The sequence below is a fragment of the Pristiophorus japonicus genome, chromosome 1 (assembly GCF_044704955.1).
Source record: "Pristiophorus japonicus isolate sPriJap1 chromosome 1, sPriJap1.hap1, whole genome shotgun sequence".
In the NCBI taxonomy this organism is placed as follows: Eukaryota; Metazoa; Chordata; class Chondrichthyes; family Pristiophoridae; genus Pristiophorus; species Pristiophorus japonicus.
In genome coordinates this window covers 200,487,776-200,515,613 of record NC_091977.1, presented here as the reverse complement: position 1 = coordinate 200,515,613, position 27,838 = coordinate 200,487,776, and the positions used below count along the sequence as shown (strand labels likewise).

Here is a 27,838-nt window from a genome sequence, read left to right as displayed (position 1 = left end):
CCTATACAGTTAAAGCACGACTTCTCTGCTTTTATACTCTATCCCCCTTGCAATAAAGGCCAACATTCCATTTGCCTTCCTGATTACTTGCTGTACCTGCATACTAACTTTTTGTGTGTCCCTCTGTACTACAAGATTTTGCAATTTTCTCCATTTATATTGTAATTTGCTTTTCTATTTCTACTGCCAAAGTGGATAATCTCACATTGTCCCACATTATACTCCATCTGCCATATTTTTGCCCATTCACTTAGCCTGTCTATATCCCTCTGCAGATATTTTGTGTCCTCCTCACAGTTTGCTTTCCCACCCATCTTTGTATCATCAGCAAACTTGGCTACATTACACTCGGTCCCTTCATCCAAGTCATTAATAGAGATTGTAAATAGTTGAGGACCCAGTGCCGATCCCTGGGACACCCCACTAGTTACTGTTTATCAACTGGAAACTGACCCATTTATTCCGACTCTCTATTTTCTGTTAGTTAACTAATCCTCTATCCATGCTAATATATTACCCCCAACCCCGTGAGCTTTTATTTTGTGCAGTAACCTTTTATATGGCACCTTATCAAATGCCTTCTGGAAATCCAAATACACCACATCCACTGGTTCCCCTTTATCCACCCTGCTCGTTACATCTTCAAAGAACTCCAGCAAATTTGTCAAACATGATTTCCCTTTCATAAAACCATGCTGCTCTGCTTGATTGAATTATGCTTTTCCAAATGTCCCGCTACTGCTTCCTTAATAATGGACTCTAGCATTTTCCCAAAGACAGATGTTAGGCTAACTGGTCTATAGTTTCCTGCTTTTTGTCTGCCTCCTTTTTTTAAATAGGGGCGTTACTTTTGCAGTTTTCCAATCTGCTGGGACCACCCCAGAATCCAGGGAATTTTGGTCGTTTGCAACCAATGCATCCACTATCTCTGCAGCCACTTCTTTTAAGACCCTAGGGTGTAAGCCATCAGGTCCAGGGGACTTGTCCGCCTTTAGTCCCATTATTTTACTGAGTACTACTTCATTAGTGATAGTGATAGTATTAAGTTCCTCCCTCCCTATAGCCCCTTGATTATCCACTATTGGGATGTTTTTAGTGTCTTCTACCGTGAAGACCGATACAAAATATTTGTTTAACGTCGCTGCCATTTCCCTGTTCTTCATTATTAATTCCCCAGTCTCATCCTCTAGGGGACCAGCATTTACTTTAGCCACTCTTTTCCTTTTTATGTAACTGTAGAAACTCTTACTATCTGTTTTTATATTTCGTGCTAGTTTACTCTCATAATCTATCTTCCCTCTCTTTATCATTTTTTTAGTCACTCTCTGCTGGCTTTTAAGTTTCCCAATCCTCTGTCCTCCCACTAGTCTTGGCCACATTGTATGTCATTGTTTTCAATTTGATACCATCCCTTATTTCCTTAGTTAGCCACGGATGGTTATCCCTTCTCTTACAGTCTTTCATTCTCATTGGGATATATTTATGTTGAGAGTTATGAAATATCTCCTTAAATGTCTGCCACTGTTCATCAATCGTCCCACTCTTTAATCTATTTTCCCAGTCCACTTTAGCCAATTCTGTCCTCATACCTTTGTAGTCTCCTTTACTTATGCTTAGGACCCTGGTTTGAGAACCAATTTTCTCATCCTCCAACTGAATTTGAAATTGTACTATGTTATGGTCACTCATTCCCAGAGGATCCTTTACTACTAGATCATTTATTAATCCTGTCTCATCACACAGTACTAGATCTGGACACGGGCGCGAGCCAGTCCATCATGGGCAAAAAGATTTTTGAAAGATTGTGGTGCAATTTCCCAAGTGTCGTTGGGGATGTTGCATTTTTTCAGGAGGATTTGAGGGTGTCTTTGAAGCGTTTTCTCTGCCCTCCTGGGCTCGCTTGTCGTGTTGGAGCTCTGAGTAAAGCACTTGTTTCAGGAGTCTACTGTCAAGCATGCAGACAATGTGGCCCGTCTATCAGAGCTGATCGAGCATGGTCAGTGCTTCGATGCTGGGGATGTTGGCCTGAACAAGAACACTGATGTTGGTGCACCTATCCTGCCAATGGATTTGCAGGATTTTGCGGAGGCAGCATTGGTGGTACTTCTCCAGCGCTTTGAGGTGCCTACTGTACATAGTCCATGTCTCTGAGGCATATTGGAGGGTGGGTATTACTACTGTTCTGTAGACCATGAGCTTGGTGCCGGGTTTGAGATCCTGGTCTTCGAATACTCTCTTCCTCAGGTGACCAAAGGCTGCACTGGCACACTGAAGGCAGTGTTGGACTTCATCATCGATGTCTGTTCTTGTTGACAGTAGGCTCCCAAGGTATGGAAAGTGGTCCAAATTGTCCAAGGTCTCATCATGGATCTTGATAATTGGGGGCAGTAGTGTGTGGCGGGGGCAGGTTAATTAGGGGGTGGAAGATGCCTGTTCGTGAATTCTTTTAGCATGTGGTAGTCATTGCACACCAGCTACCACACGAACTTGACAGTGCAAGGTCCAATGGCAAGGGGACCCAAGACAATTGGAGACCAGGCTCTGCTGCATGGGACGAGCACACACACACAATGCTCCCACTGACCTCCTCCCTCCCTCAGGTCCTCTCTCCCTGGTTTTCAGGGAGGGGAGCTGTAGGTGAACACACTGAGTTTGGAGCAGCTTGTGAGCTTGTGAGCAGGTTGAGGAATGGAGGCGGCATGAGGAACATCATGGCGGCAGCCGGGTCACCATCGGGCCTCTCCAATCCGGCGGCATTGGGTGGCGAGCGGCAAGATAACTGATAAATACCGGCAAAAAACATAGCAGCCAGCGAAAATCTGAAGGTTTTTTTGCAACCGGCGGGTGGAAATCAAAGGAACCGGGAATGGGAGCAAAGATTCTCAACAGCAAACTCGGCGTTCACCTTAGAGGAGGCAAACAAGCCATCGCCCAACGACACTTTTGCAGTTCCCTGCTCCTGGTTGCTGGCGATGTCAGCAGATTAGTGAGTGGACTGTTGCAGGGAGGTTGAGCCCAGCAGCGAAGTTGGGACCCGAGGCCAAAACGCGAGCGGCTGGAGAGAGAGCGGGAAAAAGTGCAGTAGAACTTGCAGTCAGAGAGCAGCGTGCTTGAGCTGGGGCCGGGGCGGGGTGGCCCCAGGGTACTGTCTTAGTATTGGATGGTCAAACTCTACCACCAATGATGGGGTAAAGCAGCTGTTAATTCACAGAGATACTGAACATTCAGGAGGAGATATAGCACTGAGGAGAATGCAGAGATAAGGTAGAACAAGGCCATGTAGAAATATACAGACCCAGAGAGGACTTTGAATTCAACATTTTAGGGGATGGTAAATCAATGTAGGTCAGCAAGCTTGAGGCGATGAGCAGTTGGGACTTAGTGTTGGACAGGATATGTGCAGCCATGTTTTGGATAATTTGGAGTTTTCAGAGGCTGGAGGATGAGAGTTCAGCAAGGAGAGCATTCGAGTAGTCCATTTTGGAGGTGGTAAGAGGATACAATGGCAGGGAGGCTGAGGTAGAGGTAAAGGCAGGTGCGAGCATTGGATAGGATGTGGGGTTTAACGTTCAGGTCGGGGTGAAGAGGACAATAGTGTGGTTCAGCCTCAGAGACTGGCCAGGAAGAGGAATGGAGTCGGTGGGAAAGAAGACAATGGCTTCTTGATGTTAAACTGTTTGTGACTCATTCAGGACTTGATGTCTCTGTAACGTCAAACTACAACATCTGACAGCATAGAGCTACTCAAGGGATCTAACGAAGTGGTGGAGAGGTAGAGCTTGGTATCTCCAGTACACATATGAATGCAGCATTCTATACCTGTGATAGTGTTGTAGTTAAGAGGAGGGAGCTGAGGATGGAGTCTTGGGGAACTCTTGAGTTCACAATGCAGGGGAGGGAAGAGAAGCCTTTGCTGGAGTTGCAATAGTTGTGTTCAGTAGGTAGGAGTGGAACCACACAAAGGCAATCCCAGGCAGCTGCACTGAAAGAAGAATAGCATTGAAGAAGGAGTATTGTTTGAGGAAGCCGAGGACAAATCATACACCACAGTCACGGTTACAAAGGATGTCATTCATGACTTTGGCTAAGGCCATCTTGGAGCTGTCAGAAGGGCAAAAATTGGATGAACAGGATTCGAACAGGGAGTTTCAGGAGAGATGGGCTCTGAGCTGGGAAGTGACAACATGTTCAAGGACCTTAGCAAACAAGGTGTGATTAAGATGGCGTGACCATTTGAGAGTTTTTTGAGTGGGGAATGATCATGGTTTTGAAGGGAAGCAGGTTCCCTGAACAAAGGGAACCGCTGAAGATGTCACCTAGCACAGAAGTCAGAAAGGGGAGTGAGTAGTCAGGCATTGAATGTGCAGAGGTTTGAAGGAGCAGGGGATAGGCCACATAGATAGGGTGAGCTTGAAAAGGTCTAGCGGGATGTGGGTGGTAAAGGAGATAGTCACAGATTACCTCGAGACCTCGAGTGAAGAAAGGCTGCGAGAGATGATGAGGTCAAGGTGTTGTCTAAAGATATTTATATGAATGATTAGATTATGGGAAGATAAGAGGGTGGTGAGGTCGAAGGAGAGGATGCTCGAGGAGTTCTTGTGAAGCTTGAAATCACCGAGAATGAGGATATGCTCAGTGCAGAGGTTGAGGGAAGAGAGATGGGTGGACATTTTGGTATGGATGTCGACATGTAGCTGGAGAATGGGTGATAAATGACCAGACGGCCTGAGGACATGATAGAGTGCTATATAAATGCAAATTATTTTTCCTTCATGGTAGGAGAGATGTATACCTCGGATTCCTCCGCCCTCTCTGATGACAGAATGAATTAAATGCAAATTTATGAAGAAAGGGACACAGTCTCTGTCACGTTTGTAACCTTCATATAACTGTAACTTTCATGTAACAACACTGTACACTATATACACCTAAGAAATGCACACCTTGACCACAGGGAGTGAACTTGTGGGAGACACTCCTCACCTGGTCATCCAGGTATATAAAGGGAGGTCCCACACAGGGTCATCACTTCTTGGTCCTGTGAATAAATATACAGGTCACAGAATGACCTTGTCTCCAGTATGTGCCTTGTATTGATTTGCTGTGGTGTGTAAGGACACAACAGTCTCCTTCAATAATGTATCACCTGAAGATAAATTAAACAAACAAGTATCCTTTATGCCCGGAACTCAATGTAAATATATTGTGAATTCAGCTGACAATAATAATGATGTTAAAAGGTTGTAATTTGTCAGCAAGGCAGCAAAGATAAAATGTCAGGAAGATGTTTATTGTGCCATACTGTGCTCAAATGGTAGCCTGTGAAACGTAGCGCTATCGTCTGGCACTGAGGGTTAATATTTTAGCTGATCCCCAGAAAATCTCATTATGTGGATTATGGTACATAATTGACTTCACTGCAAGGCTGACTGAGTCAGCAGCACTCAAGATTTATGCCGACACATTGCTGTAAGAGTCCTTGATCGGAGGCGGAACTCTCTAACTCAACACCCCCATTCAGTAACCTGCACGAAGCTGTTTGGATTACCTCTGAATTACCTGCACTGAATTTGCTTCAGAAATACTGTGGACATGACACAGTTCTGAATAGCACCAATCATACTGATGAAACTGCCAGGCTGAGGGCAGAATCAATGGAAAGTCTTCAAGATTTATTCTTTACAAAGTGGTAGAGGTTATTGATCAATAGAACTCAATCAGGTTAGATACATTTTCTGAAATGAAGGCTATGGGGAGACCAGTTTTACATTGTACCTAATGCCAGCAATAATCATTACTATAACTGTTGTAGTCCATGTAAAGTCTATTAAAATTTCACTGTGTTCATTTTAATCTGTAGTAGATACAAACTGTTAAATTTTTAATGAAATATTTTCTAGGACATTTTGAAAAAGAGAACTGATGTAGAGACTTGTCTTGATTTGTTGTGGGATATTTTTCCCCTTCCTGGCCTCGGTGATGGTGAGTGTGTGTGCGTGTGTGAGACGGTGCGAAAAAGAGAGAAGACGGTGCTATTTTTTTCATTATGCACAGCTTGAACTCCTGTGGGAGAGTAAGTGCAGAATTCAATTCCTCTGTCATCTCAGATTAAACACAAACAACGGTTGCAGAAATATTTTGCTTTGGTTCAGCTGATAGAAGAGTAACTGAGTACTGCACGTATACAAATGTTCCCACTGAAAGTTTGAGACTTGAAGTCTGCAATATTTACCATCACATAGAGATTGAACTGGGTAAATACAAGGAGCCATGCCCGCCAATCGATAAATACAAGGTACTGTGCCTGTTATTTTTCAAAGGCTTCTCTTTGTCCTTTGATTTACTGCCACCATTTTAAATCCCCATGGGGCTTCAGTAACCGTGCCTTGGCCAAGCGTAATGTTGCTAATCCAGTTTATTCTCTGTGTGTTTCCCAGCAATCCTTTAGTATTCATTCAGCACAGTCAAATACACAATGTGAGGGTTGGCAGAAGCCATCAGACTGCCATGTATGTTGGAACTGTTTTTCTCTTTCAAGACAGGCAATGTTGCCTTTCAAACATCCTAGCACAGGGAAGAAAAGAACAATATATGAAAGCATAAAAGTAAGAAAAGACCATTTGGTCTATTAAATTAATTCTTTCCACAAACCGTGTATAATTTGCCCAATTGTGGACTTTTATTTTATCTTCTGGAACTCTCCCAACTCCCTATGACCCAGAAGGGAAAATGTCAAAGTAATTACTTAAATTTACAACTGGCATTATTCACCTTTGATTAATGCCTTTCAGTTGAATAACATTTTCTTTCTCCCACCAGCTCAAGAACCTTGCAGTCTGTGGTGTAATTTCTTACCCAGTTCTCCCGCCGTCTCCACCCCAATACGGGCCCCCCCTCCCCCGCCCAACACCTTGCTCATTCTTTTCCTGGATACAGTGACATTTTCTGAAGCACGGTTTCATGATCAGCATCAGCCCTTCAGTGCCTCGACCAAGTGGCCATTCTTCATGTGTGGGCCTGGTTTTTTTTCCTGGGATGTGGGCAAGGCCAGCATTTATTGCCCATCCCTAATTACCCCTGAGAAGGTGGTAGTGAGCCGCACAGGTACCTGCTGCCCTTGTCCTTCTAGGTGGGCAAGGTCGTGGGTTTGGGAGGTGCTAACCGAAGAAGCCTTGGTGAGTTACTGCAGTGCATCTTGCAGATGGTACACATCACAACCAAACCAAATCCTGTAACAACCCATGTCCACACACTCACACACTCACACACAGCATAGGTCATTACAGGCAATCAGGAATACAAATACTGGCCAATCAGCAGCAGGAATACCAACTAATCAGGAGCGGTAATACTGGGTGATTTGCTTTTCCCCTCCTCGGCTGGGCACACTGAGGCTAATTGTAATGTAGAGGGAAGGTTTTGAATGGATGGAAATAACTGAAGATGTGCAATGTCAGAGGCAGGCATCATAGAGGTACAGGACTAAAATTGAAAATACTTACATGATATCTATCACTAGACGAATGTTTCTACAATATACAGAGCGGCATATTTACAAATATTAGTGAGTTTAAGGTCAGATGTCAAGGAAAAGGCTGGATAATTTTCTAATGCACTAAAAGTCAAAGGGATACAGGCAAATTAAGTAAAGAATGACAGATGGAATTGTTTGAAAATAAATGTAAGATAACACAACTTGATGCAACGTATGAATTATATACATAAACTGTATTTGTGTCTGGCAGCAAAAGTGAAAAAGAAAAGAGATCATGGTGTGATTATTGAAAATATTTAGCTCATGTGAGTGTGGTATCAACAAAGCTGACCTAACTTTGGGATGTATCGACTCGAAGGTGCTGATTAGAAATTGAAACCATTTGGTTGAATTCTGTATAATTGGGAAGGCCATGTTTTCCATCTGATGTGCAATTCTGTGCACTCTTCATTTAATAGGATGCATTAGGAAGAGTTCTGAAACTTTTAATTTACAATAAAAGGCAACAGAATTGATTTTTTAAATTTATTTGTTCATGGGATGTGGGTGTCGCTGGCAAGATCAGCATTTATTGCCTATCTCTAATTGCCCTTGAGAAGATGGTGGTGAGCCGCTTTCTTGAACCGCTGCAGTCTGTGTGGTGATGGAAAGCAAGCGCAGGCAGTGGAAGGAGTGTGCGGCAAACCAGACTCCCCACCCACCCTTTCCTTCAACGACTGTCTGTCCCACCTGTGACAGAGACTGTAATTCTCATATTGGACTGTACAGTCACCTGAGAACTCACTTTTAGAGTGAAAGCAAGTCTTCCTCGATTTCGAGGGACTGCCTATGATGATGATGATGATGATGGTACTCCCACAGTGCTGTTATGGAGGGAGTTCCAGGATTTTGACCTAGCGACGATAAATGAACGGTGATATAGTTCCAAGTCAAGATGGTATGTAACTTGGAGAGGAACTTGCAGGTGATGGTGTTCCCATGCACCTGCTGCCCTTGTCCTTCACAGGGCACAGGTTTGGGAGGTGCTGCCGAAGAAGCCTTGGCGAGTTGCTGCAGTGCATTTTGTAGATGGTACACACTGCAGCCACGGTACGTCAATGGTAGAGGGAGTGGATTTTTAGAGATGGTGGATGGGGTGCCAATCAAGCGGGCTACTTTGTCCTGGATGGAGTCGAGCTTCTTAAGTGTTGTTGGAGTTGCACTCATCCAGGCAAGTGGACAGTATTCCATCACACCTGACTTGTGCCTTGTAGGTGGAAAGGCTTTGGGGAGTCAGGTGAGACACTCGCTGTAGAATACCCAGCCTCTGACCTGCTCTTGTTGCCACAGTATTTATGTGGCTGGTCCAGTTAAGTTTCTGGTCAATGGTGACCCCCAGGGTGTTGATAGTGGGGGATTTGGAGATGGTAATCCCGTTGAATGTCAAGGACTCTTACTTGTTGGAGCTAGTCATTGACTGGCCCTTGTGTGGCGCGAATGTTACTTACCACTTATCAGCCCAAGCCTAATTTTCTTCTCATTAGATAAAAGACAATTGAGAAGGAATATAATCCAGGTGTTAAAATGTTGGAAAAGCAGGGATAACATTGCTGTAAACAGGTTATTGAATTTTAAGCTAAGAAGGCAGAACTAGAGATCAGAATAAAATGTTAAAGCCTCAAATGTGAACAGCAGTTAGAACTTAACTTTGTTTCGATAGTATTTTGGAATAGACTATTTGAAGCTATTAATTCCATGTCAATTAACTCTGGGTAAATAGTGTATTAGGAAAGGGATTGATGGTTATAAGGATAAGTTTAGTCTTGGTGATCTAATACTCTGGAACACAGTTGCTGCAGTACTGTTGGCTATAGGAATGTCATCTGTGGAATGTAACCAGACAGGTTTGGCTAATGTAAGTTGAAGGGTTTGATTAATAGCTTGAGCATTTGCTTGTTTACCTCCAGGTATCGAAAATATACTTTGCAGAGCTATCTCCTCCTGGAGGCTGTACCTTCTGATGAATCATTTCCCTCAGCCAATTAAAGCATGGGCGAGAGCTCATGAGAGAGCAAATTTAATACAAATTATTGGAAGGATCAGACTCATATGTCCGACTGGCCTTTTCTTATCCCATGTTGAATTTCTTTACCTTGTTAATAATATAATAATTCATGAATTTTGGCAGTCGTGGAACAATGATCCAATTTATATGCTGGTTAGAAAGGCTGTCAAATTACAGTGGGCAATGATTATCTCCTAACAAGCGAGGGTCTAACCCTCTTGACATTCAACGGCACTACCATTGCCATTCGTGCCACACAAGTGATAAGAGTGTTAATCATTCTACCTCACTTTTTTCAACATGATACCTGCTACCTCTCATATCTGTTAAAGTTAAAATATTTCAATTTCTAACTTTTGGGAAACTAGTTTTTGTGTTTATTATGGTGAGCAAAGTCAATTCGGGCTTGTTACGTTCATAATAAAGTGATACAACTGAGTACTGTATGCAATTAAACTCCAGAGTGTTGGTACAGCATGGGAGGCCTGCTTATATACAGTGGGATCCCTTGGGACTCCAACAGGTAGGCCCTCTGGTGGTGGTATGATACAGGTTGCCAAAAGTTACATACATAACATCACTCCCTTCCAAAGTCAATAGTACACTTATTTACAGGGTGAGACGATCTGGGGCTTTTCATTCCCTTGTCGATCGTCTCGGTACAAATGCAGGTGTGCGTGAGTTGGTTGGTTCTTCGCTGGGCTGCTGGGCAGCGGGCCTTGCCAGGCTGCTGGGGATAGTGAGTTCAGCTTCGTGGTCAACCGTGATGTCGGTTGCCACTTGTGTGTGTGTTTGAGGGTCGAAGTTGGTGGTGTCTTCTTCGGGTTGCTCGTGGCTGTTGGTGAATCGCAATTTGGTTTGGTCCAAATGCTTTCTGCACGTTAGTCCATTGGCCAGTTTGACCTGAAACACCCTACTCCCTTCTTTGGCTATGACCGTGCCAGCAAGCCATTTGGGATCATGTCCATAGTTGAGTACAAATACAGGGTCATTGACTTCAATATCATGTGACAAGTTTGCGCGATCATGGTACATGCTTTGTTGATGCCGCCTGCCCTCAATGTGATCATGGAGATCAGGGTGGACAAGAGCCAGTCTTGCTTTGAGCTGCTCGGCTGGGGGAACCCCGGTGAGCGAGTGGGGTCTGGTGCGGTAGCTGAGCAGGTCTCGGGACAGGCGGGTCCGCAGGGAGCCTTCCGACACGCGTTTCAAGCTTTGCTTGATGGTTTGGAGGCCCTTCTGCCTGGCCATTGGATGCGGGCTTGAATGGGGCAGATGTGACGTACTTGATTCCATTGCGGGTCATGAATTCCTTGAATTCAGCACTGGTGAAACACGACCCATTGTCGCTGACGAGGACATCAGGCAGATCGTGTGTGGCAAACATGGCTCTTAGGCTTTCGATGGTGGCAGTGGACGTGCTTACTGACATTATTACACATTCAATCCATTTTGAGTAAGCATCCACAACAACCAAAACATTTTGCCTTGGAATGGGCCCGCAAAGTCCACGTGGATCCCCAGACCATGGTTTGGAGGATCATGACCACAAACTTAGCGGTGCCTCTCTGGGTGCATTGCTCAGTTGAGAGCAAGTGTTGCATTGGCGTACGCATGATTCTAAGTCTGAGGTGATGCCGGGCCACCACACATGGGATCTGGCTATAGCTTTCATCATTACTATGCCTGGGTGGGTACTATGTAGGTCGCGTATGAACATTTCCCTGCCTTTCTTAGGCAAAACCATGTGATTACCCCACAAAAGACAGTCCGCCTGTATGGACATTTCGTCTTTGTGTCGCTGGAACGGCTTGATCTCTTCATGCATCTCCGCTGTGATGCTAGGCCAGCTCCCATGGAGGACACAGTTTTTTTTACCAAGGACAGTAAAGGATCCTGACTGGTCCAGGTCCTGATCTGGCAGGCTGTAATGGGTGACTTTGCATTTTCGAATGCATCCATCACCAAGAGCAAGTCTGCAGGCTGTGCCATTTCCACCCCGGTGCTGGGCAATGGTAGCCGACTGAGAGCATCAGGGCAGTTCTCTGTACCTGATCTGTGGCGGTTTACATAGTTGTATGCAGACAGCGTGAGCGCCCATATTTGGATGCGGGCAGAGGCATTAGTGTTAATCCCTGTGCTCTCTGAGAATAGCGATATGAGCGGCTTATGATCAGTTTCTAGCTCAAACTTGAGACCAAAAAGATATTGGTGCATTTCTTTTACCCCGTAAACGCATGCCAGAGCTTCTTTTTCAAACATGCTGTAAGTCCTTTCGGCCTTGAACAAACTCCTGGATGCATAGGCGACCTGTTGCAATGTTCCCAATTCGTTAGCCTGTTGTAACACACACCTGACCCCGTATGACAACGCATCGCAAACTAGCACTAATCGTTTACATGGGTTATACAGAACAAGCAGTTTGTTGGAATATAACAGATTTCTGGCTTTCTCAAAAGCAGCCTCTTGTGATTTCCCCCATACCCAGTCGTTTCCCTTGCAGAGCAGCACATGTTGGGGTTCTAGCAAGGTGCTTAACCCGGGTAGGAAATTACCGAAATAGTTGAGGAGTCCCAGGAATGACTGCAGCTCCGTCACGTTCTGTGGTCTCAGCGCGTTCTTGATGGCCTCCGTCTTGGCGTCGGTGGGTCTGATGCCGTCTGCCGCCATTCTTCTTCGTAAGATCTCGACCTCTGGTGCCAGGAAAACATACTTCGAGCATTTCAACTCGAGTCCCACGCGATCTAGCTGACTTAGAACCGCTTCCAGGCTCTGCACGTGTTCGATGGTGTCCCAACCTCTGACCAATATGTTGTCCTGGAAGACCACGGTGCGCGGAACTGACTTTAGCAGGCTCTCCATGTCCCGTTGGAAAATTGCTGCGGCCGAACGAATCCCAAATGGTCATCTATTGTAGATGAACAGACCTTTGTGTTTGTTAATACAGGTGAGGCCTTTCGAAGATTCCTCCAGCTCCTGCGTCATGTAGGCCGAGGTCAGGTCCAACTTGGTGAATTTCTTTCCTCCAGCCAGGGTTGCAATTAGGTCATCTGCCTTGGGTAGCGGGTACTGGTCCTTTAGCGAAAAACGGTTAATCGTTACTTTATAGTCCCCACAAATTCTGACCGTGCCGTCGCCTTTGAGAACCAGAACAATCGGACTGGCCCACTCGTTGAACTCCACCGGCGAGATGATGCCTTCTCGCTGCAGCCTGTCCAACTCAATTTCCACTTTCTCTCGCATCATATATGACATCGCCCATGCCTTGTGGTGGATGGGGTGTGTACCGGGAACCAAGTGGATCTGCATTTTCGCCCCCGAGAAACTTCTAGTGCCTGGCTCAAACAACGATGGGAACCTGCTCAAAACTTGGGCACATGAGGCATCGTCGATGGACGAAAGCACTCGGATGTTGTCCCGGTTCCAGCGGATTTTTCCCAGCCAGCTTCTGCTAAACAGTGTGGGGCCATCTGCTGGCACAATCCATAGTGGGAGTTCGTGCATTGCTCCATCATAGGAGACTTTTACTTCTGTGCTGCCAATAACAGGGATCAGCTCTTTGCTGTAAGTTCTTAGCTTGGTGTGAGTGGGGCTAAGCTTGGCCTGTGTGCCTTATTGCACCACAGCCTGTGGAAGACCCTTTTGCTCATGATAGACTGACTCGCACCCGTGTCCAGTTCCATGGATACTGGAATTCCGTTCAGTTCAACTTTTAACATGATCGGTGGACATTTCGTGGTGAAGATGTGTACCCCGTACACTTCTGCCTCCTCGGTTCGAGTCTCTAGTTCAGCCTGATCCACCATGTTTCGATCTTCCTCTGCAACATGATGATTTGCAGGGTTTGCAGCTCGCCTGCACACTCGCTGGAGGTGTCCCATTGTTCCACAGCCTTAGCACGCATAGTGTTTAAAGCAGCACTGATGGGCTCGATGATCACCTCCACAGCGCCAACAAGGTGTTAACTGCCTTGCATTAAAGCTTGATGGCGGACTCTGGGTCATCTGAGGTCGTGCAGCTGCCGGCGTGTACGTTCTGCCATATGCATTCCTGCCTGAAAATGACGTTACTTTGTGGACAGTGCTAGCCGAAACCTCTTTATGCTGCAAAATTTGTTTGGTGTTATCGCTGGTGGACATAAATGCCTGGGCTATCGTTATGGCTTTGCTCAGATTCGGTGTTTCAACAGTCAATAGTTTGCGAAGGATAACCTTATAACCAATGCCAAGCACAAAAAAGTCTCTTAACATTTGCTCAAGAATCCATCAAATTCGCAATGTCTGCAAGGCGCCTTAGTTCGGCGATGTAGCTCGCCACTTCCTGGCCTTCAGATCATTGACGCATGTAGAACCGATACCTTGCCATCAAAATGCTTTCCTTCGGATTTAGGTGCTGCCGGACCAACATACACAGTTCTTCATAGGATTTGGTTGTTGATTTCACCGGAGCTGGAAGATTCTTCATGAGGCCATAGGTTGTTGCCCCACAGACGGTAAGGAGGATCGCCCTTCATTTGGCAGCATTCTCGTCTCCTTCCAGCTGGTTGGCCACGAAGTATTAACATAGAAACATAAAAACATAGAAAATAGGTGCAGGAGTAGGCCATTCGGCCCTTTGAACCTGCACCACCATTCAAAAAAATTATGGCTGATCATTCACCTCAGTACCCCTTTCCTGCTTTCTCTCCATACCCCTTGATCCCTTTAGCTGTAAGGGCCATATCTAACTCCCTCTTGAATATATTCAATGAACTGGCATCACCAACTCTCTGTGGCAGGGATTTCCACAGGTTAACAACTCTCTGAGTGAAGAAGTTTCTCCTCATCTCAGTCCTAAATGGCCTACCCCTTATCCTAAGACTGTGTCCCCTGGTTCTGGACTTCCTCAACATCGGGAACTTTCTTCCCGCATCTATCCTGTCCCGTCCCGTCAGAATCTTATACGTTTCTATGAGATCCTCTCTCATCCTTCTAAACTCAAGTGTATAAAGGCCCTGTTGATCCAGTTTCTCCTCATATGTCAGTCCAGCCATCCCGGGAATCAGTCTGGTGAACCTTCGCTGCACTCCCTCAATAGCAAGAACATCCTTCCTCAAATTAGGAGACCAAAACTGTACACAATACTCCAGGTGTGGCCTCACCAAGGCCCTGTACAACTGTAGTAACACCTCTCTGCCCCTGTACTCAAATCCCCTCGCTCTGAAGGCCAACATGCCATTTGCTTTCTTAACCACCTGCTGTACCTGCATGCCAACCTTCAATGACTGATGTACCATGACACCCAGGTCTCGTTGCACCTCCCCTTTTCCTAATCTGTCACCATTCAGATAATAGTCTGTCTCTCTGTTTTTAACACCAAAGTGGATAACCTCACATTTATCCACATTATACTTCATCTGCCATGCATTTGCCCACTCACCTAACCTATCCAAGTCACTCTGCAGCCTCATAGCATCCTCCTCGCAGCTCACACTGCCACTCAACTTAGTGTCATCCACAAATTTGGAGACACTACATTTAATCCCCTCGTCTAAATCATTAAAGTACAATGTAAACAGCTGGGGCCCCAGCACAGAACCTCGCTGTACCCCACTAGTCACTGCCTGCCATTCTGAAAAGTACCCATTTACTCCTACTCTTTGCTTCCTGTCTGCCAACCCGTTAGTCCGGACTCTCTGCTTCCTGTCTGCCAACCAATTCTCTATCCACGCCAGCACATTACCCCCAATACCATGTGCTTTGATTTTGCACACCAATCTCTTATGTGGAACCTTGTCAAAGGCCTTTTGAAAGTCCAAATACACCACATCCACTGGTTCTCCCTTGTCCACTCTACTAGTTACATCCTCAAAAAATTCCAGAAGATTTGTCAAGCATGATTTCCCTTTCATAAATCCATGCTGACTTGGACCGATCCTGTCACTGCTTTCCAAATGCGCTGCTATTTCATTCTTAATAATTGATTCCAACATTTTCCCCACTACTGATGTCAGGCTGACCGGTCTATAATTACCCATTTTCTCCCTCCCTCCTTTTTTAAAAAGTGGTGTTACATTAGCTACCCTCCAGCCCATAGGAGCTGATCCAGAGTCGATAGTGGAAAATGATCACCAATGCATCCACTATTTCTAGGGCCACTTCCTTAAGTACTCTGGGATGCAGACAATCAGGCCCCGGGGATTTATCGGCCTCAATCCCATCAATTTCCCCAACACAATTTCCCGCATAATAAGGATTTCCTTCATTTCCTCCTTCTCACTAGACCCTCGGTCCCCTTGTACATCCGGAAGGTTATTTGTGTCTTCCTTCGTGAGGACAGAACCAAAGTATTTGTTCAATTGGTCTGGCATTTCTTTGTTCGCCATTATAAATTCACCTGAGTCCGACTGCAAGGGACCTACGTTTGTCTTCACTAATCTTTTTCTCTTCACATATCTATAGAAGCTTTTGCAGTCAGTTTTTATGTTCCCAACAAGCTTCCTCTCGTACTCTATTTTCCCCCTCCTAATTAAACACTTTGTCCTCCTCTGCTGAATTCTAAATTTCTCCCAGTCCTCAGGTTTGCTGCTTTTTCTGGCCAATTTATATGCCTCTTCCTTGGATCTAACACTATCCTTAATTTCCCTTGTTAGCCACGGTTGAGCCACCTTCCGTTTTATTTTTACTCCAGAGAGGGATGTACAATTGTTGAAGTTTGTCCATGTGATCTATAAATGTTTGCCATTGCCTATCCACCGTCAACCCTTTAAGTATCATTTGCCAGTCTATTCTAGCCAATTCACGCCTCATGCCATCGAAGTTAGCTTTCCTTAAGTGCAGGACCCTAGTTTCTGAATTAACTGTGTCACTCTCCATCTTAAGAAATAATTCTACCATATTATAGTCACTCTTCCCCAAGGGGCCTCGCACAACAAGATTGCTAATTAGTCTTTTCTTATTACACATCACCCAGTCTAGGATGGCCAGCTCTCTAGTTGGTTCCTCGACATATTGGTCAAGAAAACCATCCCTAATACACTCCAGGAAATACTCCTCCACCGCATTGCTACCAGTTTGGTTAGCCCAATCTATATGTAAATTAAAGTCGCCCATGATAACTGCTGTACCTTTATTGCACACATCCCTTATTTCTTGTTTGATGCTGTCCCCAACCTTACTACTACAGTTTTGTGGCCTGTACACAACTCCCACTAGCGTTTTTTGCCCTTTGGTATTCCGTAGCACCACCCAGACAGATTCCACATCATCCAAGCTAATGTCCTTCCTTACTATTGCATTAATTTCCACTTTAACCAGCAACACCACCCCACCTCCTTTTCCTTTCTGTCCATCCTTCCTAAATGTTGAATACCCCTGGATGTTGAGTTCCCAGCCTTGGTCACCCTGGAGCCATGTCTCTGTGATGTCAATTGCATCATATCCATTAACTGCTATCTGTGCAGTTAATTCGTCCACCTTATTTCGAATATTCCTCGCATTGAGGCACAGAGCCTTCAGGCTTGTCTTTTTAACACACTTTGCCCCTTTTGAATTTTGCTGTAATGTGGCCCTTTTTGTTTTTTGCCTTGTGTTTCTCTGCCCTCCACTTTTACTATTCTCATTTCTATCCTTTGTCTCTGTCTCCCTTTTATTTCCCTCTGTCTCCCTGCATAGGTTCCTATCCCCATACCATATTAGTTTAACCCCTCCCCAACAGCACTAGCAAACACTCCCCCTGGGACATTGGTTCCGGTCCTGCCCAGGTGCAGACCATCCGGTTTGTACTGGTCCCACCTCCCCCAGAACCAGTTCCAATGCCCCAGGAATTTGAACGCCTCCCTTCTGCACTACTCCTCAAGCCACGTATTCATCTGAGCTACCCTGCGATTCCTACTCTGACTAGTACGTGGCACTGGTAGCAATCCTGAGATTACTACTTTTGAGGTCCTACTTTTTAATTTAGCTCCTAGCTCGCTAAATTCATCTCGTAGGACCTCATCCCGTTTTTTATCGATATCGTTGGTACCTATATGCACCACGACAACTGGCTGTTCACCCTCCCTTTTCAGAATGTCCTGCACCCGCTCTGAGACATCCTTGACCCTTGCACCAGGGAGGCACCATACCATCCTGGAGTCTCGGTTGCGGCCGCAGAAATGCCTATCTATTCCCCTTACAATTGAATCCCCTATCACTATCGCTCTCCCACTCTTTTTCCTGCCCTCCTGTGCAGCAGAGCCACTCATGGTGCCATGAACTTGGCTGCTGCTGCCCTCCCCTGATGAGTCATCCCCCTCAACGGTATCCAAAGCGGTGTATCTGTTTTTCAGGGGGATGACCGCAGGGGACCCCTGCACTATCTTCCTTGCACTGCTCTTTCTGTTGGTCACCCGTTCCCTCTCTGGCTGTGTACCGTTTACCTGTGGTGTGACCAACTCGCTAAACATGCTATCCACGTCATTCTCAGCATCGTGGATGCTCCAGAGTGAATCCAGCCGCAGCTCCAGTGCCACAACGCGGTCTGTCAGGATCTGCAGTCCGATGCACTTCCCGCACAAGTAGTCGTCAGGAACACTGGAAGCGTCCCTGAGTTCCCACATAGTACAGGAGGAGCATAACACTTGTCCGAGCTCTCCTGCCATGACTCAACCCTTGGATTAACTTAATTGGACAACAACAGTGCTAAAAGATTACTTACTGATAAAGAAAGAAAAAGAAAAAGTACTTACCAATCACTTACCCCCTTGGCTGTGACATCACCTTTCAATTTCTTTCTACTTCTTTTTTCCCTTCTTACTGTAGCTGCACAAGCTCGCCTCTCCGACGCACCTCCCGAGTCTCTCCGATTCACCACGAACTCCCGAGCCTCAGCGATGCGTTGGTCCTTTTTATAGGCCTTTCCGACGCACCTCCCGAGCCTCTCCGATTCACCACGAACTCCCGAGCCTCAGCGATGCATTGGGCCTTTTTATAGGCCTCTCCACGCACCTCCCGAGCCTCTCCGACACACCACAAACTCCCGAGCCTCAGTGACACGTTGGGCCTTTTTATAGGCCTCTCCGATGCACCTCCCGAGCATCTCCGATTCACCATGAACTCCCGAGCCTCAGCGACACGTTGGGCCTTTTTATAGGCCTCTCCGACGCACCTCCCGAGCCTCTCCGACTCACCACGAACTCACTATTGGTCGAGTCGCTCCACAATGGCCTCCCAATCATCCCCTTCTAAGAATTTCTTCAGGGTACCAACAATTCTTTGCATTTTCACGTGGTTGTTCGTTATCTTGTCGCCAATTGTTACATTCATAATAAAGTGATAGAACTGAGTACTGTATGCAATGAGTAAGTGTGACCGGAGCTCCTTTAATTAAACTCCAGAATGCTGGGAACCCCTGGGGACTCCAACAGGTCGGCCCTCAGGTGATGGTATGATACAGGTTGCCAAGGGTTACATACATAACAGGACTATTAGAACATTTTCACTTATTGTCAAGCATAACAGGGAAAGCACATGTTATTTATAATGCAAAGCAACCCAGTACAGCAGAACCTGGGTAACATCCAGGCTTGGGCTGACAAGTGGATATTAACATTAGCACCAGATATGTGCCAGATAATGACCATCTTGAGCAAGAGAAATCCCAGCCAGCAACGTCTGACTTTCAACGTCATCGCAATCACTAAGCCTTCCACCATCGATATCTACCAACAAAGAAGCTTAATTGGACCAGCCACATCAGCACCATGGCTATATGAGCAGTGCAGAGGCCATCAAATAGAAATTGCTGTCGAGTCCCGATAATGTCATTGACAAATATTTAAACATGTTGGTGAGATTAGGATTCGGGGGAGGGAAAGACACAGGTCACCACAAGAAAAACATGCAAAAGTTAAAAATATTAAGCACACGGTCTTGATTTATGCTGAAACTGAGAGTGGCCCTTGAATAAGCCACTGCCCTGGATTGTGGCCCTTGACAAAGAGTTTGTGAGTATCTCTGCATTAAAGATGGGATACTCTGTGGAAAATGCAACACATTTTCTTTCTTCTTTATGTCCATTGAATTTGTGTTGAAATGCAAAAAATAATATTACCATCCTGTTTCCTCAGCAATATCTACAATTAAGAGGATTTTCCCAGTTGAATGTTATAATTTGTTTTGATTATTTTTTGCTTTATTGTTTATTCGCCCTAATTGTTGCATCAATTACTATCTGAGGAAGGCAGTAGATACAAATCAACTGCAGTAGCCCCCAGGACTTGTGTCTCAGTCACCTCATAGGTCGGAACTGTGTGCATGCTGTGAGAATGTGTGAGGGCAGCCTCTTTGTGATCTATATCTTTGTGGTGAACATGTATCCTCTACTCAGCAGTTCCTTAAGTGATCTGGGTGAGGTTCGGAGCTTGCTGCGTAGGAAATGCAGACACAGCTACACCTTACCAATCCTCAGTGTAGGAGATTAACATAACAATTCTTCACATTACTGGTCTCCAGCGAGTAACTCCAGTATAAACATCTTTGTACACCAGAGTCTGTGCTCTGCTCTGGTGTTACTTTGGAACTAACATCTGTGAAAGATATTAAACTTAGATAGACTTCAGATCTCTTTTATCACAGTCTTCTATTTACTCCCATCTCCCCCATAAAACCATTTCCAATTGGCTTGCAAATTCAAAAGGGAGGGAACTTGCAGTCAAAATGGGATTTACAATGTGCAACAGCACCATCTGCTGGAAGGAAGTCCAGTACAAACATAAATTAATTCTTTATCAGCCCTAATGTGTTACAATAGTAATTGGAGTATTAGCAGTCACACAAAGCAGGAAGGTCCCAGCTTTAATCTCCAGTCTGTGCTGATGTAGCTGATTTTGGCTGGGATGCAGGTAAGGGCAATGCAATTAGCCTCAGCAGCCTTGGATTTGGGAGGAAAACGATCAACCAGTGTTTTAGCTGCTGTTCAATATCCCCTGCTCAAAGGTATGCATGCCTGTGACAGATTGAACTTGGCTGTGATGATTCTCCTCATGACATAATAGCCTACTAATAGCCACCATCAGGCCTCACATATGAAGATTGTCCGCTTGGATGAGGTACTGCGGGATGGCTGGGGACTGAGGAGCTGGACCACGATATGAATCAGTGCCTTACGGAGAGCAAGAGAGAAAACTGACATAACAAAACAAACGGCAGGAAAAAAATCCTATTTTTCACTGTTGATATATTAAAGATGTAAAACCGATTACAAACCTCCTTAGTGGGATACAAATTAGGCTGTTATTAGGATGTGAAATTTTGTCAGATCTCGTTGCTACAGAAGATGACCTACAGAGAGAAAACAGTTCAGCTAGGGAGATCACGGACTTTTATTGATGTGCTTTTACCACAAAAAATATCCATAGGCCAAGCATGGAATGATATTGTGCTGACAGGCTACTGGTACAGGGAAAGCAGTGTGACTTCTTGTGCTCGCCAAAGAAAATTGGATGGGCACATTGGTCATAATGGAAGGGGATTGAGAAGAAAATACACAGAGAAACTACACAATGAATGATAAGTCAAATAAAAATTGACTGGTGCATCAAGTGGTAATAGCGTCATCCTCCCAATCAGCAGTCGGTGAGTTTGAATCTCAGGGTGCTTGTCACCCAAATCTTCACACATTTCGTGAATGACTTTTAAACTGAATTTCAAAATGGAGCACCACATGCAAATATATTGCAACAAGGGAGGAAGTAAAAAAAGAGTAAGAGTGAGCACTTGTCCCACTTGAAACACAGGGTGATCACAGCTCGACTCAGACTGTCGCATCTTCCTGTACGGAGGATAGGATTGCCAACTCTGGTTGGAAGCACTCCTGGAGTTTTGATCATGTAATATTCTGTTTTCTGACCACATGACATTTGACCATGTGATGTGCTATCGAATCACGTGATGCTCAATCACGATCCCCATTCTTGTCTCCATTTCTCCCACCAGTCTTGTTCCCCAATCTCCATCTTTCCCCCATTCCCCAGTTTCCACCTCTCCCAAAGTCCCAATGCCTCCCTTGCCCCGATTCCAGAACTCCCCTGACTCCTGAATCTCCACACCAGCTGGTCCCGGCTCGCCGCGGTGGTCAGGGTGACATCACTGGCCTAGGGGCGGGAAATTATATGGTGGAGCCTCGTGCAATCGACATCTGAATGCAAATTGAAGGAGAGGTGGAGCGATGTCCCAGAATTCATTCACCCTCCACAGGGAGAGACCGCAGGGACAGACAGACAGACAGACCGCAGGGAGAGACAGACAGACAGACAGCAGGGAGAGACAGACAGACTGACAGCAGGGACAGACAGACAGACCGCAGGGAGAGACAGACAGACAGCAGGGAGAGACAGCCAGACAGACAGCAGGGAGAGACAGACAGCAGGGAGAGACAGACAATCAGACAGCAGGGAGAGACAGACAGACAGACAGCAGGGACAGACAACAGGGAGAGACAGACAGACAGCAGGGAGAGACAGACAGACAGACAGACAGCAGGGGGAGACAGACAGTCAGACAGCAGGGAGAGTCAGACAGACAGCAGGGAGAGACAGGCAGTCAGACTGCAGGTAGAGACAGACAGACAGCAGGGACAAACAGACAGACAGACAGACAGCAGGGACAGACAGAAGACAGACAGTCAGACCGCAGGGAGAGACAGACAGACAGCAGGGACAGACAGAAGACAGACAGTCAGACCGCAGGGAGAGACAGACAGACAGACAGCAGGGACAGACAGACAGAAAGACAGACAGCAGGGACAGACAGAAGACAGACAGTCAGACCGCAGGGAGAGGCAGACCACAGCATCAACACACATACTGGTCATACAACAAACTTTTCCCCTGAGTTGTCAGCAACAGTGCTTGGGAGAGGAACTTGCGATTTCGGGAGACTCCAGCCGAAACCAGGAGGGTTACAAACCCTGATGGAGGAAGGCCTGAGGTGGTCTCCTTCTGAAAGAGGTGGGAAGCATAACTGGACTGGATATGACAGTGAAAAAGGACCATTTCTAAAAGATCACAAGTAATGCTGGGAACAAATATTTTCTATCAGTTTCTCAGTATGTATATATATATATATGTACTGTACAAGTACAGATTACCTCAGCTTGTTTATTCAGCAGCTATTCACACCCGGATGCTATGTGTCATATCAGACAGTTGACTTGGCAGCCTGCTTTCCCACAGCATGCAGCAACAGTTCTGTCTTTGCACTGTGCCAAATGTTACATGATTAAGATGTTGTTGCAGTCAGGCTCCAGCAGTGCCAAGACGCAATACCCTTGCCTACCTGGATTCAACAAATTAAAGATGATCCATGGCCTAACACTTAATGTACGCCATTGTTCACAAGTTTTTATATTTTATTTTTTTATAGTTTTTTAATACTGCATTTACATGTTAGGATTTCCTCCTTTAATTGTCAGATTCATTATTTAAATTGTTGAGTTAGAGGGAAAATTTTGACTCATGCAGTACAACTCACCTTAGAGTAGCAGCACCTGCATGAATTAACTTTGCAAACCTTATTTCAATTGTCTACAGAGACTCCACACACGGACATAATTCACGCTAACTTCCAATCTTTCACAGAGCTTGGGGGAGAAATTCAACTCATAACCATCCGCCTGCAAAATGGGTGACCAAGAGTGCAAAATCAGGCGACGGGGGCGGTGTTGGGAGGAGTGGGGGCAGGGAGGCTGGCAGGGAGCACCTCAGCTGCCCCATTGATGCCCAAGGCCCATCTGATCCCACAGTCAAGCAAGCCTGTAACCAGGCGAGCAGCCCGCCTGCTTGAAACAGGTGTACTGCTGCTTTACGATGCAAAATGGTGTTGTAGGCCTGTTGGGTGGGCAGGGTGAAAGTCAGGCCTCTGAACCTCTATAACATTCCTGTCATTTTTGATCAACACAAATAAGAAAATGGATAAGAAATGCCCTATTTTGTTCTTTTTTAAATCATGTTGGCGTTGCTATGAAGTATCATTTGTCTTTGGCAGCTGTAATGTGCAACAAACCCTTGGGCCAACATTTGGAGGGAAAACCAGAAAACCTCAGAACAAAAGGACCTACCTGCTCCTTTTCAGATCTGAACATGATCTACCTGCTTGTTACTGAAGGAAAAGATTAAAAAGGTGTTTGGTCATGAGCAAGCCTTGTGTCAGCCATTGCAGAATGGTCAAAATGACAGTCACAATGGCACAAAAACATATTTTTGTATAATTTATATATAATTATACAGTACAGAAGGAGGATATTATTTGGTCAAATAATAGCTCCTTCATTTACACCATATTTTTCTCAGTAGAACAGTCATCATCATCATAGACAGTCCCTCAAAATCGAGGAAGACTTGCTTCCACTCTAAAAGTGAGTTCTCAGGAGACTGTACAGTCTAATACAGGAATTACAGTCTCTGTCACAGATGGGACAGACAGTCGTTGAAGGAAAGGATGGCTGGGGAGCCTGGTTTGCCGCACACTCCTTCCGCTGTCTGCGCTTGGTTTCTGCATGCTCTCGGCGACACGATTTGAGGTGCTCAGCGCCCTCCCGGATGCACTTCCTCCACTTAGGGTGGTCTTAGGCCAGGGATTCCCAGGTGCTGGTGAGAATGTTACACTTTATTAAGGAGGCTTTGAGGGTGTCCTTGAAACGTTTCCTCTGCCCACCTGGGGCTCGTCTTGCCATATAGGAGTTCCAAATAAAGCGCTTGCTTTGGGGGTCTCGTGTAGGGCATGCAGACGATGTGGCCCACCCAATGGAGCTGGTCGAGTGTGGTCAGTGCTTCAATGCTGGGGATGTTGGCCTGAGTGAGAACGTGGATGATGCTTGTATCTGCGCACATTCAGAGGCCGAACACCAAGCCATTGTCAACACCTTCACCGAGGCATACGAGAGCATGGGCCTTACACTAAACATCCGTAAGACAAAGATCCTCCACCAACCTGAACCCGCCGCACAGCACTATCCCTCCGGTCATCAAAATCCGTGGCTTGGCTCGGACAACGTGGACCATTTTCCATACCTCGGGAGTCTACTATCAGCAAGGGCAGACATCGATGATGAGGTCCAACACCACCTCCAGTGGGCCAGCACAGCCTTCGGTCACCTGAGGAAGAGAGTGTTTGAAGACCAGGACCTCAAATCTGGCACCAAGCTTATGGTCTACAGGGCTGTAGTGATACCCGCCCTTCTATATGGCTCAGAGATGTGGACCATATACAGTAGACACCTCAAAGCGCTGGAGAAGTACCACCAGTGCTGCCTCTGCAAGATCCTGTGATGATAGACGCACCAACGTCAGTAGAACAGTACATTGCCACTCAATGTGATATTCTACTTGAAGACAGGGCATGGGTTCATACTCATGATTCACTACATAGAAATTTGCTTCAGAAGGTTGTGGGTTCAAGTCCCACTCCAGGGACTTGAGCACAAAATAAATCTAGGCTGACATTCCAGTGCAGTGCTGAGGGAGCCGAGGCCCCATCTGTTCTCTCAAGTGGACATAAAAGATCCCATGGCACTATTTCAAAGAAGAGCAGGGGAATTATCCCCAGAGTCCTGGCCAATATTTATCCCTAAATCAACGTAACAAAAAACAGATTATCTGGTCATTATCACATTGCTGTTTGTGGGAGCTTGCTTGTGCGCAAATTGGCTGCCATGTTTCCCCCATTATAACAGTGACTACACTCCAAAGTGCTTTGAGACATCCGGTGGTCGTGAAAAGCGCTATATAAATCCAAGTCTTTCTTTTTCTAGAAGGTAAGGATAATGAGAGGGAAAGTCATCCAATGCTCCTCCGAGAAATTGGCACAATAGCAGAACTGGCAATAGCCTCAGATCAGGTGTTTCCTCTTCGCCTGGGAATGGTGTTAGGTTTGGGGAAATAAGAACATAAGAAAGCATGGAACAGAAAAAGACTATTGAGCACACCAAGTCCATTCCATTCACAGATCCTATCATGGACTTGGTCTCACTTTTTAAATCTCCTGAGAGAAAGTTTGCAAAATTTCTCCCTTGATTCTCAAGATAGTTGAACAAAACAATAAATATCTAAACTTACATGTGTACTTTTAAATCTGGCTGGTTGCTTTGCGCAGGTGGAACACCCGAGGCCCCTGCAATATTCATATCTATACTTATCTCTATGTAACTCAATCCCATTGAATAGAAAATAAAATATTGGACAGAGAATATCTAATTAAATTATTCTGAAAAGAGTCAGAGTTGGATTGATTTGCTTGTCAAGTGCTAATTTCTACATCTAATTATAAAGCTGTATTTGATATAAATGGTTATTATGAACAAATTACTTTTTCAGCTGTTTTCTTGCTACAACAAAAGATAAACAAACACAAAACAATGCAACAATCCACAAAATGCCTAATTACTAATATTTTACTCATTTGTCTTTTGATGCTACACCAGCTGATTAATAGTGTGGATAAGATTAATGCCCCTGGAAGTTTGCAGATGACACTAAGCTGGGTGGCAGTGTGAGCTGTGAGGAGGATGCTAAGAGGTTGCAGGGTGACTTGTACAGGTTAGGTGAGTGGGCAAATGCATGGCAGATGCAGTATAATGTGGATAAATGTGAGGTTATCCACTTTGCTGGCAAAAACACGAAGGCAGAATATTATCTGAATGGTGACATTAGGAAAAGGGGAGGTGCAACAAGACCTGGGTGTCATGGTACATCAGTCATTGAAAGTTGGCATGCAGGTACAGCAGGCGGTGAAGAAGGCAAATGGCATGTTGGTCTTCATAGCTAGGGAATTTGAGTATAGGAGCAAGGAGGTCTTAATGCAGTTGTACACGGCCTTGATGAGGTCTCACCTGGAATATTGTGTTCAGATTTGTTCTCCTAATCTGAGGAAGGACGTTGTTGCTATTGAGGGAGTGCAGCAAAGGTTCACCAGACTGATTCCCGGGATGGCAGGACTGACATATGAGGAGAGACTGGATCGACTGGGCCTGTATTCACTGGAGTTTAGAAGAATGAGAGGGGATTTCATAGAGACATATAAAATTCTGACAGGACTGGACAGGTTAGATGCAGGAAGAATGTTCCAGATGTATTGAATTCAATTTCACAACTTGTCAAGGGTGGGGGGGGGATTGAACTCCCCTCGAGTCCATTTTCATTATTATTGGCAGTCCCTCGTATCGAGGATGACTTACTTCCACACCAAAAAGGGATGAGTTCACAGGTGTTTCAATGAAGGACCTGATATTCCAGGTCCCAAACTACATCTTCAAGGGTGGAAGATGCCTGTGCGTGGATTTTTTTAATGTGTGTAGGTGGCCGTTGCACACCAGCCACCACACGGGCTTGACAGAGCTAGGTCTCGGTCCAGTGACAAGGATTACCCAAAGACGACTGGAGACCAACTCTGCTGCATGGACCTAGTGCGCCCACATATCACAGTGTGGGCTGGACCATACTGCCCCTGGACCCAGATCACGTCGCTCCGTGATCTCTCGCCACTCCTTCGCCCCGACCTCGCCACTCCTGCTGTATCTGCCGAGGCTCCAATCACCGATCTGGCTTCGCAGCCGTCACCCTCCTGCAGCAGCACACGCTGCTTCCTCTTATGGTCCCGGCCCACAGAGTCCAATAATATAACAGCTGCATTGCCAAGACACACTCTCTGCTATTTGCTGTGTTGGTCTTTGTGTCCCTGTTGTAAAAGTCAGATAGGCACTTGGTGAAGGATAGAAGACTAGATCCTAATCTTTAGTTGCTTACAAGCCTTTATTTACACACACACACACCACACCACAAAGTAAGATAATCTTGCAACTCTTCCCAAGCCTATCGAGCAAGAGCGTCCCCAATTGTAGGTAATGAATTAGGGCAGATTCTTTCCATTGCCGAGGGATCAATCGACACTCATATATAGAAATGGCCGTGAGGTACTGGAGAGCTGCCAGTCTCTATGGAACTGTATTGCAGCACGAGAAAGGAGAGCAGAAAAAGGAAACAAAATTCAAGTATGTCTTTACAAAGTTTAGGATGTTCTAAACGCAAACTACATTGTTAAGTAAATGCAAAGCATGAATCCAATCCCAATTTGAAATGGGTGTGTGGGCATTGAATGAGGACATGATTGGTATTGCTTGTGATGCCACACATAGAGGAATAGCCTGCAAACTTTCATCATCTAAGTTTTAACTTTTTAATACACACTTGAACTAAAATAAGATTTGAGATAGTGAAAAGAGACTAAAAATAAATTTAAAATTATTACTAGAATTTAAGCAAGTTGAGTATCCAAGTGTTTCAAAAA

At 45.5% G+C, this 27,838-nt stretch overlaps 1 protein-coding gene across 5 annotated transcripts in view; it reads right to left on the bottom strand.

The window, feature by feature from the left end:
• The window catches only part of sv2ca (synaptic vesicle glycoprotein 2Ca), a 257,495-nt gene that overhangs the window by 75,696 nt on the left and 153,961 nt on the right, over window positions 1-27,838 (bottom strand). The window contains exon 5 of one of the 5 annotated variants that reach the window (XM_070868721.1): window positions 1,280-1,288. The exons of the other annotated variants lie outside the window; for them this stretch is intronic. Coding sequence (XP_070724822.1) covers window positions 1,280-1,288 — 9 coding nt within the window. The remainder of the gene's footprint in view (window positions 1-1,279; window positions 1,289-27,838) is intronic. 5 annotated transcript variants of the gene reach the window in all.